The following is a 12,563-nucleotide window of genomic DNA, read 5'->3' on the forward strand; positions in this document are numbered from 1 at the left end:
CAAATGTACCATAGTTATATAAAATGTTAACATTAGGGCAACTGGGCGAAGGACACATGGGAACTCTACACTATCACTGCAACTTTTCTATAAACCTAAAATTACCCAAAGATTTAAAAATTTTATTAAAACAATGTAAGTCAGAGCATATCATTCCACTGCTCCATGTCTGCAATGCATTTCAATGCGTGTGTGCTTGTTGTATATCCCCCTTCTTCCCTGCTTCACTGAGTGCCCCTAAGAGGTAGGGATGTTGTCTTACCAATTGCTGCAGAGCCCAGCACAGTTAGGCACACAAAGGGTCCTTGAAAGCAATTATGTTCTTGCAAATGTCATTTCTTCCACCTGTAAAGCTCTTAACCTACATTAACCTGAAAAACTCAGACTCATTTGTCAAGACTCTGTTCAAATGCCCCTTCCTTTATGAGGCCTGCAATGATTTTTCCAGGCAGAGGTAGCTGTTCCTACAACACTTTCTTCATCCCTTTAATACATCGCTTGTATCACACTGTAGCTGTTTTTTTGCCCTCTCATGACAGTGTCTGGCATATAATATGTACATGACACATGTTTATTGAATGAATTAATGAATATACAAATGGCTTGTAGATTATTTCTTTTTCTCCTATGCCAGTTTGGATAGAAGGAAAGGGGGTTGTGGCCCTAAACAGTGTGTCTTAGAGACCCCTTGAATAGTCAGTCAGGATGGCTTGTTAATTCATTTGAAAATTACAGAGGCCGACTAAGCCTGATTTGACTTCCCATGGTCTTTGTTGTGATTTTTAAAATCAGATTAAACCTCCTCCAGCAGCTGGTTCCTACAGGCTTTGGGGAGATAAAAGTGTCAGCATGTTTCTGCAGCCACACCAGGAAACTTGCTGCCTAGAAAAATCAATTCTGATTATCATAAGAGCTGAGCACAGGATGGTGTACTCAGGAACTGTCCTCACATTCCTGGAGGCACAGAGACTTGTCAGCCGCCGTTTCCCTGTTCAGCCTCTAGACTCTTCTGTGTTGCCCACTGATCTCTCTACAGATCTCCAGCTTACATTCAAGACTAGATTGCACCTTCCTGAAGGTGGCAGGAGGAGCACTGGAATGGGTCTGAGCCTCCTCCTATCTAAAATGAAAGACTGAGGCTGGGCACCGTGGCTCACACCTGTAATCCCAGCACTTTGGGAGGCTGAGACAGGAGGATCACCTGAGGTCAGGAGTTCGAAACAAGCCTGGTCAACGTGGTGAAACCCCATCTCTACTAAAAGTACAAAACTTAGCTGGGTGTGGTGGTGCATGCCTGTAATCCCAGATATACGGGAGGCTGAGGCAGGAGAATTGCTTAAACCCCAGAGGTGGAGGTTGCAGTGAGTCAAGATCGTGCCATTGCACTCCAGCCTGGGAAACGAGTGAAACTCCACCTCAAAAAATAATTAATTAAATAAAATAAAATGAGAGACTGAGATGTGATGAGCTCTAAATTCACAGGCTTGTTGACACCTAACAAGGTGACAGGAAATCTTAATTGACAGTGTGAACTTAAAACATGGACATTACCTGCTTCAGAGTCTTAAAGGATGGGGGAATTTCTATCAGGTCTTTTCCTTTTTCTTTTCTTTCTTTCTTTTTTTTTTTTTTTTTTTTGAGATAGGATCTTGCTGTCACCCAGGCTGGAGTGCAGTGGCATGGTTATAGCTCAAGGCCTCCCAAAGTGCTAGGATTACAAGCATGAGCCACCACACCCAGCCAGGTCTTTTACATGTTACTAACAGATGCTGTAGTAGTCAGAATAATAGTCTCCCAAATATATAATTCCTAGAATCTGTGAATATGTTACTTTACATGACAAAAGGGATTTTTGCAAATGTAATTAAATTAAGGATCTTGAAAATGGAGGATTGACCTGGAATGCCTAGGTGGGCCCATTATAGTCACAAGAGTTTTTATAAAAGACAAGCAGGAGGTTCAGAGAGGTTGGAAGACGTTCCACTGTGGCTTTGAAGATGGAAGAAGGGGCCCCAGGCAAAGGGATGCAGGCAGCCTCTGGAAGCTGGAAAAGGCAAATTAAAGATTCTGCCCCCAGATGAGGCCCTCCAGAGAGAACACAGACTGAAACTGGCCAACAACTTCATTTTAACCCAGTGAGACCCATCTTAGACTTCTGACCTCCAGAACTGTGAGATAATAAGTTTGTGTTAAGTCATTAAGTTTGTAGTAATTTTAGTGCAGCAATAGGAAACTAATACAGAAGCCCATTAGACAGCTACCTAATCTCATATAATAATCCATTACTATACATTCTTAAATTCTAGGGAAAAGTCTTTTGATATCCTATTCTTCTTCCTCTAATCAGAACAAGAGAGCTATGGTATTCATTTTATTTCACTTTTGGGCTCATAATTTCAGTCTCATTAATTCCTGGAGAGCAGGGAATGTCACATTTATATTAATATCTCTATCCTCAGTATCTGGCACAGAATACATTTGTTAAATGGCTGCTGAAGAGCCACAATCCTCCTTCGTCCAAGTTTCTGGTATGATTACCTTTCCCACATTCCTACGTTCCCTTACATTTCACTTATTCGCATATTACTGGCCCTAAGATACAGATCCTTGACATTCCCAGATTTAATACTCACTAGCTTTAATATTTATAAGTGACTCCAAAGCCACATTGTGACCTAACATTTCATGGAGGCTGCTGTATGGACATAAGGCAGATGACTGATAAGTGAACCTTACTGACTGCCCAGCACTCCATCTCACCCTGACCTTGTTCTCAGTTCCTGTTTATATGGGGAGTTACTCTCATCACTGTGGAATTCAGATTCCCAGGAAATCTCTTAAAACTCCTCCTGTTTGTCCCAGTGTTTGTCATTCTGTCTAACCCCCCTTTGGAACCCATGGTCACTCTTATCTATGTCTTTAATTATAGTAAGAGCTATTGGGCAGGAGCAGTGGCTCACGAACCTGTAATCCCAGCACTTTTGAGAGGCCTAAGCGGGCAGATCACTTGAGCTCAGGAGTCTGAGACCAGCCTGGGGAACATGACAAAACTCTGTCTCTACAAAAAATACAAAACTTAGCCAGGTATGGTGGCATGCACCTATAGTCCCAGCTCCTGGGGAGGCTAAGGTGGGAGGATTGCTTAAGCCCGGGAGGTCGAGGCCGCAGTAAGCCATGAGCATTCCACTGCACTCCAGCCTGGGCGACCCTGTCTTGAAATTAAATACATGAAGAAAATGATAATTTTAAAAAGCGGTTGGAGGAGGGACCCTCCTTTCTCTGTCCATGGAGATGGAGGCTCCTCCTACAGACCTGGGTAGAATGCTTTAGGCCTTAAATATTAGTAAATCTGGGCCACACAGACTTTGACTTTGAGTGAATGTTGTATGGGCTAATTACAGCCAGTGGCCTACGTTGACCTATGTGTGTCTTTCTGACTCCAGAGTAAAGTATTAGCAAGCCCCATTTGCCGGAGGACTTTAGCCATGGCTTCATCCTCGTTTTTATGAGTAATAAGGCTTTTTTTTTTTTCTTACATTACTCCCCTTCTCTCTGACTCCTGCATCTATTTCTCAATGGGTTTAGGTGGGGAAAAAAAGGAATGCTATTTATCAATCTTCCTAGAACCTTAATAGAAACTACAATTTGTTGAGTGTTTACTCTGTGCCATGCACTATGTTAGTGCTTTATACACATTATCTATGTATGTCTTTAGTTACACTAAGAGCTTTTAAATCATCACCAACACAGCAACAGATCCAACTAGAGGCTACTTACTGCTGAGTGCTGGTTGCACTCAGTCTCTGCAAGAAATATAAAATTTAGTCAGGCATGGCATAGCCAGGCACACCTGTAGTTCCAGCTACTAGGGAGGCTGAGGCGGGAGGATCACCTGAAACTGGGAGACAGAGGTTCCAGTGAGCTGAGATCACACCACTGTACTCCAGCCTGGGAAACAGAGTCAGATCTCATCTCAAAAAAAAAAAAAAACTAGAACCCAGGACCCAGAGTCCCAGGTAAGCTCAGTCCTCTGGATTGTTCTCTTGATCAGCACCAGACAGCCTCTGCAATGGGCCCCACATAGAGGTGGTGGAAGCCCCCTCCATTCTTCTATTTCCACAGGTCTCCAGGGGTTGCTTGGCAACCAGCACCCAGCAGTAAGTGGCCTCTAGTTGGATTCATTGCTGTGGAGTTACCAAGTCTCGTCTCACACCTGTGCATGCTCTCGCTCCCTAATAATGAGGCTTCTCTCCTACCCCCACCTCCCCAGTAAGACTTTCTTCTCTGATCCACAATCATTAGCTTCTCAGGAAACAAAGGGAGCTCTCAGGGACCTTTGTGGTGAGGGCCTCCAGGGAATAAGGCACTCCCAAGACCCTCATCCCCCAAAGATGACAGAAATTCCTATTGTGGGTGGCCCTGCTCAGCAATGCTCATAACCTCCTCTTCTTCTGTCTGGAATCCCCTAAGAGAGATCAAATGGGCTGGAGGAATTTAACTGAACACTTCATACTGTGCTAGTCAGTCACTAAATGCTGTTCCAACATTCCTGGAACCACAGATGGAAAACCTTAGAAAGCAACCCAGTGGCCGGGCATGGTGGCTTACACCTGTAATCCCAGCACTTTGGGAGACTGAGGCGGGCGGATCACGAGGTCAGGAGATCAAGACCATCCTGGTTAACACGGTGAAACCCCGTCTCTACAAAAATACAAAAAAAAAAAAAAGATTAACTGGGCGTGGTGCTGGGTGCCTGTAGTCCCAGCTACTTGGGAGGCTGAGGCAGGAGAAAGGCGTGAACCCAGGAGGCGGAGCTTCCAGTGAGCCGAGATCGTGCCACTGCACTCCAGCCTGGGTGATAGAGTAAGACTCTACCTAAAAAAAAAAAAAAGAAAGAAAGCAACCCAGTGACCCCTCACATGTGGATCTGAAGGCAGAGAAAGGAAGGAACCCAATATGTATTGCATTCCCCAGACACAGTATTATCTTATCACATTTAGGCTCCCTCACCACCAGCAAACCTATGAGGCTTTTATAGTCGAAGACATTATCTATTCATAAAAATGAAGTGATTTACCACAGCTCACAAAACCAAAAAAATAAAATCACAAAACTTTTGTGTACAGAAGTGATATATACATAAACACACATAAATGTTCCCCCGTTTCCTTTTACAATGAAAGCAGTCTCCCCCTATCCTTGGGGGATAAGTTCCAAGCCCCTCATTGGATACCTGAAACCTCAGATAGTACCTAATCACATATAGTATACACTATGCTTTTTCTTTTTTCTTTTTTCTTTTTTTGAGATGGAGTCTCTCTCTCTCACCTAGGCTGGAGTGCAATGGCCCAATCTTAGCTCACTGCAACCTCTGTCTCCTGGGTTCAAGCGATTCTCCTGCCTCACCCTCCTGAGTAACTGGGATTACAGGCGCCTGCCACCACGCCGGCTAATTTTTTGTATTTTTAGTAAAGGCAGGGTTTCACTATGTTGGCCAGGCTGGTCTCGAACTCCTGACCTTGTGATCCACCTGCCTCAGCCTCGTAAAGTGCTAGGATTACAGGCGTGGGCCACCGCACCCAGCCCACACTATGCTTTTTCAATTTGATAACCATGATGGCTACAGAATGTCTAAAGGGCAGATAGCAAAGACAGCATGGATATGCTGGACAAAGGGATCATTCATGCCCTAGGCAGGACAGAGCAAGACAGTGCAATATTTCATCATGCTACTCAAAACAGTGTGCAATTTAGGCCGGGCGCAGTGGCTCAGGCCTGTAATCCCAGCACTTTGGGAGGCCAAGGTAGGCGGATCACTTGAGGTCAGAAGTTCGAGACCAGCCTGGCCAACATGGTGAAACCCCATTTCTACTAAAAATACAAAAATTAGCCAGGCATAGCGGTGTGCGCCTGTAATCTCAGTTGCTCCAGAAGCAGGAGAATCGCTTGAACCCAGGAGGTGGAGGTTGCAGTGAGCTGAGCTTGTGCCACTGCACTCCAGCCTAGGTGACAGAGTAAGACTCTATCTCAAAAAAAAAAAAAAAAAAGAACATATGTAATTTAAAATTTATTAGCTTATTTCTAGAATTTTCTGTTTAGTATTTTCAGATCTAGAGGACCCCAGGTAACTGAAACCTTGGAAAGTGAAACCAAGGATAAGAGGGGGCAGTAATTGATCATCAAATTCTGTAAATTGTAGTTCTAAATCTTTCTCCTCATTTCCATCCTTCATGTCATTTTGTCACTCTTAGCGTTATGGACTGAACATCTATGTCCTCCCAAAATGTGTATGTTGAAGCCCTAACCCTCAGTGTGCTTGTATTTGGAGATGAGGCCTCAGAGGAAGTAATTAAAGTTAAATGATGTCATAAGAGTGAGTTCTGATCCAACAGAATTTGTGTCATTATAAAAAGAGACACCAAAGAGTTTGCACCTCTCTCCCCTGTGCCCATGCACCAGGGAAAGGCCACAAGAACACAGAGTGGGAAGGCAGCCCGAGGGGAGAGCTCACATCAGACATCAACCCTGCTGGCACCTTGATCTTAGACTTCTAGTCTCCAGACTGTGAGAAAATTCATTTCAATTGTATTTTGTTATGGCAGCCAGAGCAGAATAATACACTTAGTTCAGCCCCATATAATTTACCCAAGCCCTTGCTTGCTTGCTTGCTTCCTTTCTTTTATGGCCGGTCACTACTATATTTGTTTATTAATTTTTAGATAGCTTTATGAGGTATAATTGATACACAAAAAAATACACTTATTTAATGTATACAATTTGATGAGTTTGGATCCAAAACCTGGTTTCTTTGCCTCATTTACATCTACCCTTCAAACTGAAGCCAGGAATTTTTCTAAAATGCAAATCTAACTTGTTTAAACCCTTTTATGGCTCCCCAGTGCCTATGGTGGTGGTCTCCAACTTACATCCCTTTAAGTAAGAAAAATTTAGATACAGCATGCACAGTATATGTGTATTCGTTAGATTATACATCTATATGTCTACTTCTATACACAAAATATATTAAAATATATGAAGTTAAAATAAACAATAAATGTTTAAAATCTAATGTATTCATGAACAGTCCAGAAAACTTTATTTTTGCTGCATAAAAGCACAAACACACACATAAAAACCCTTTGTTAATTTCCCTTCAGCAAAAGCAACGAGAATGACCATGTCATCTATGGCCATACCACCCTGAACACGCCCGATCTCGTCTAGTCTTGGAAGCTAAGAGGGGTTGGGACTGGTTAGTACTTGGATGGGAGATTGACCATGTCAGATCTAATTACATTGTCATTGATTTTACCTCCAAACGTGGCTGACAATGAACTTGTGTTGGGAGTTGGAAAAACATCAGTTCAGCCATTTTCTTTATGCTCATTTGGGTTCACTATAATCTTCTAGTATAGTCTTCAATCAGAGGTTTCTTTATAGGACTCTTTAAAAGCCATATATCCATTATGACATTTCATTTAGTTAAAACTAGATCATGTAATCAATAAATCCACTTAACCAGGCACAAGAAAACCACAAAAGCTCACGATTGGCCGAACATAAACAAAGAAGTGAGTCAGTCCACTGTCAACCCCTTAGAAGGGCAGAATGGCTCCTCCTATCTCAAGATGTTTTGAGTGTAGGCTATCTGACCATCTGATATGGTGATCAAAGACACTTCTGACAATCCACATAGTATCAGTAAAAAATATTTTATGCTCAAAGATTAAAAGTAAGCTCTAATAATTTCTTCAGTTCCCTAAGGAGACATCAAGCATGAATCCTCTGGCTGATGACAAAAACTTTCTGTTTGCCGTGGAAGGTCTCTTTGAACCCCAATCTGCCACCTATAGCCTCTCCAGCAAATTTCTCTCTCAGCACCAACTCTGCTCTTTCACAACCTTGATCCAGTTTTACTGTATTGCTCACCACGCCCCAAATATTCTGTGCTCACATCCCCTTGTGCACGAACTGCAAGGATGATATCAGATAACACAAGTGAAATCACCTGGCACCTCATAGGTGCTTTTAGTAAACGCATGTTGACTTTCACCTCAAGCTAGTTAAACTAAGTGGTTCTACAAAGTTAGCCTGCCGCAAAACCACCTGGAAAACTTGTCATAGCACAGATCATTGTCACTCACCCACCAGAGTTTCTGACTCAATAGTTCTAATGTGGGCCTGAGAAGTTGCATTTCTAACAAATTCCAAGGTGATGTTGATGCCATGGGTCTGAGAATCAGTGAACTAAACGACTCATATACCTTCTCCTATTTCTAACGATCTCTGAATCCTCAATGCCTTTAATAGAGAGCAAATGAACAAAATGAACTTTTATCCCTATATAATATTTGACATTATCATGAAGGGAAATATGAACTCTATAATACCTCAGATGCACAGTGTAGAGAAAAGAGCATATACTTTTGAATCAGATCTTCTTGAAATCCCACTTTATAGCAGTGTCGTTGACCTAAGGCAAGTTAACTAATCTCTGAGTCTGAGTTTCTTATTCGGCAAAACAGGAGAGTATTAAAGTAGTACCTACTTCATAGTGTTAATTGTGAGATAATATATATGGGAAATAATTTGTAAAAAGAAAAGTACTATATACAGACTGCCCCAATAAGACATACGCATAATGTATTAATGTACATTTAACACGTAGAATAGAAAGATAATAAATAATACATGTTTTGGCTGGGCGTAGTGGCTCATGCCTGTAATCCCAGCACTTTGGGAGACCGACATGGGTGGATCACCTGAGTCAGGAGTTCAAGATCAGCCTGGCCAACATGGTGAAACCCCATCTCTACTAAAAATACAAAAATTAGCCAGGCGTGGTGGCACACGCCTATAATTGCAGCTACTCAGGGGGCTGAGGCAGGAGAATCTATTGAACCTGAGAGGTGGAAGTTGCAATGAGCCAAGATAGTGCCACTGCACTCCAGCCCAGGCTACAGAGTGAGACTCAGTCTCGAAAAAAATAAAATAAAATAATAATAATACATGTTTTGAATACTTTAAATCACAGATTTCCAAAATTTCCAATCCAGATACTAATTCATTTTTGAAAATTATATGATCTACATGTTGCTATATCATCTAAAATATGTACATAATTTATTAGTACTACTGGTAGATACTAATAATAGTAGTAGCTGTGGCAGCCAGCTTCCAAGATGGTCCCCAATGATACTTTCCTCCCAATATCCACACTTTTGTGTAGTTTCCTCCCATGCTGAATCAGTGACCAACAGAAAGCTGTAAGGCTAAGGCTAACTCACAAGGGACATTGCCACTTCCTGTGGCCTTTTACATCTCTCACTCTGGGAAAAGCCAGCTGCTACACAAATAAAGACACTTAAGCAGCTCTGTGAAGACACTCTAAAAGGCCAAATGGGAAAGAAGTAAGGCCTCCTGCCAACAGCTAGCACCAGACATGTGAGTGTGCAGCCTTAAGATCCTCCAGCCCCAGTCTATGTTTCAGATGATTGTAACCCAAGCCAACAGCTGGCTATACCTCATAAGAGGCCCCCAAGCCACTCCCAAATGCTTGATCCACAGAAACTATAAGATAATGAATTATTATTGTTGTTTGACACTACAAATTTATTTATTTATCTATCTATCTATCTATCTATCTATCTATCTATCTATCTATCTATCTATCTATCTATTTGAGATGGAGTCTTGCTCTGTTGCACAGGCTGGAGTGCAGTGGCATGATCATGGCTCACCACAGCCTTGACTTCCTGGGATCAAGCAATGCTTCCACCTCAGCCTCCCAAGTAACTGGGACTACAGGCGCCCACCACCATGCTCAGCTAATTTGTTTTATTTTTTGTAGAGATGAGGTCTCACAATGTTGCCCAGTCCAGCACTATGAACTTATAAAGTGTTCTGTTATAGGACAGTAGATATACTGTAGCTAACATTTAGTGTGCATTTACAATGTTCCAGGAACTATGCCAAGGAACTAAGGACCCAACAGCCTTATGATGCAGATGCTATTACAATCCCCAAAGAAGAAAGGGTACCCCAGAGAAGTTAAGCCATTCAGTCAAGTTCCATGACTAGTAAGTGGCAGAAGCAGAATTTGAACCCAAGTCTCTAACTCCAAGCCCCAGTTTCTTGGTCACTCATTTAGACAAGCCAACATAAAACCTCCTGCATAGTTAAACAGCAGAAGCAACTGAACCCCTGGAGGAGAGCAAACTTGTATAAAGCTAGCAGAGGGTAGCCCAGGGGCCACACCTGAAACAGCATTAACGCCTGATGCTGCAAGCCCCAGAAGTTCCAAGCTGGCCCCACCTCCCAGCCCTTATATTGTCAGGCCAGCCGCCTCTCAGGAAAATCCTGCCCAAGATTCCCAGGACTCACCCAGATCTGTAGTTTCACCCGCTTCTCGTGACGGTAGACCGTCTTCACCTTGAAGTCGATGCCCACGGTGCTAACGAAGGCCGGGGTGAACGTGTCATCAGCATAGCGGAAGAGGAAGGAGGTCTTGCCAACACTGCTGTTGCCAATGATAAGCAGTTTAAACATGTAGTCAAAATTCTGGTCAGAGGCGTCTTTGACTCCAGTTTTACCATCCGTCACTGAAGCCATCTGCAAGAGAGACCTAGGGTCACTCAGGAACAGACCTTCAGTGTCACCTTGAGTCACCAACCTTCTAATGGTCACCCCACCATTCACGCACTCACTCCTTACTCCAGCAGCACTGAGGAAATGCACACTACTCAGAATCACTCCATCACTACATCTGCCCCAAATGTTGTCTCAGCACAGGGGTGGAACCCAGCTCCTCCCATTCATTCCTTCAGCAAATATTTACTGAGCACATTGATCTGGGGCAAGCCCTGTGCTGGTCATGGGACTTACAAATATGAGTCAGACATGGTGCCTGACCTCTAAGTGGACAAAGACTAGAATAAAAGGTGGGTCAACACAGAGTAACAAAGCAGTAGATAAGTGATAAGACAGAGGAGTCCTGGCTGAGGAAGTCCATGAGAAGCATCTTACTGAGCCTGGAGGCCCGGTGATCAAGGAAAGGCTCCTGGAGGAAGCAGCTCCTGAGCTATTTTGGAGAAAGAAAAAAAAAAAAAAAAAAAAGCCAAGAACAGCAAACACATGCACATCCAAGGAAAGACTCAGTAAAGAGCTATCACTCTCTTGCTTTAAAAACTTTTATGACTCAGGAGGCTGAGGTGGGAGGATCACTTGAGCCCAGGAGTTCAACGCTGCAGGGAGCCATGATCATGCCACTGAATGCCAGCCTGGGCAGCAGAGCAAGACCTCATCTCTAAAAAATAAAATAAATAAAAAATAGAAACTTTCATGGCTTTCCACAGCTCTAGAGATCAAGTCCAAACTGTTCAACTTGACAAATAACCAACTAACCAAAGAGCTAACTCTCTAAGCTTTATCTTCCTGTATCCCTTCTCTTCACCAACCTGTGCTTCCCTTAGATCTAATTACACACTTTACGCCAAATAAGCCACATTATTTCTTGCCTTTGTCCCTTTATACATGTATTCCTTCTGCCTAGAATTCTCTTTTCCTCCTAACAAACTCCTACCCATCCTTGGAGGTCCAGGTCAAGTGCCAGCTTCCCTGTGCATGGCAGAGGCAGGCACTCCTGCCCCTGTGCTCTCAGAACACTGTAACAGCCCTTATATCACTTCAGCACTGTTGGAATGAGCAGCTGGGCCTTAATGGACTTCATTCCTAGATATCTGGTTTCTAGGAAAGCACGAATCCTAGCACATAATAAACACTCAGGAAATGTGTGCTGAATTCATCACAGTCACTTCATCACTCTGGGGCTCAATCTCCTCATCTGGAAAATGGGGAGAACAATTTCCACCCTGCTCTTCTCACAGGGCTATCACAGGACTCAAACGAGATAACAATGGATGAAACCATTACCAACTGGTAAATTCCACACAGGTGTGAACATATGTCCTTATTATTCCAAAGCCTTCAAAGCCTAGGTCCTTTATTTGTTCACTCATTCATTCATTCATTCATTCAGCAAATATTTAATATATGCCAGACCTTTCCTGAGACCCCAGCCTTCTCAGTTCTGTCACCATCTGCTTTCCTAGAACACCCAAATCTGAACTCCATAATTCAGCACTTGGTCACATGGTCTTCTTTAAGTCTTTAATTGCTTCTCCTATGTCTTGGAAGCCTCAGGTACCCTGCTTCTCCACCTGAAATCTCCCCTTATGCTCAGCACAAGGGTACCCAGATGGCTGGATGAGCAGTCAGAGGAGGCTGGGAGGACAGCATTCAAGTGTGATGGTGTCTGGGTTTTCATTCTTGTTAGGAATTCCTGCTTTTTTCCCCAAGGGAAAATAAAGGGCGTGAGGCTGGTGGGTGTGGCTCTTTGGGCCTCTCAGGTGAGCTGTAAGGATAAGGAGCTGATTAATGTAGGTTTAAAGCTCTCTTGAAGAAAAGTTAGACAAATACGTAAGGTTGTTAGCAGCCTTTTAATAAAAGTTCCTTGCGGCCGGGCGCGGTGGCTCAAGCCTGTAATCCCAGCACTTTGGGAGGCC

The 12,563-nt window shown here is 43.2% G+C and overlaps 1 protein-coding gene across 1 annotated transcript in view; it reads right to left on the minus strand.

The window, feature by feature from the left end:
- RAB3B (RAB3B, member RAS oncogene family) overlaps positions 1-12,563 on the minus strand; it is an 86,392-nt gene that overhangs the window by 61,701 nt on the left and 12,128 nt on the right. The window contains exon 2 of the mRNA XM_011926271.1: positions 10,384-10,611. Within this exon, the coding sequence (XP_011781661.1) occupies positions 10,384-10,611 (228 nt within the window). The remainder of the gene's footprint in view (positions 1-10,383; positions 10,612-12,563) is intronic.

Source organism: Colobus angolensis, unplaced genomic scaffold (genome assembly GCF_000951035.1).
Source record: "Colobus angolensis palliatus isolate OR3802 unplaced genomic scaffold, Cang.pa_1.0 Scaffold68, whole genome shotgun sequence".
Taxonomy (NCBI): domain Eukaryota; kingdom Metazoa; phylum Chordata; class Mammalia; order Primates; family Cercopithecidae; genus Colobus; species Colobus angolensis.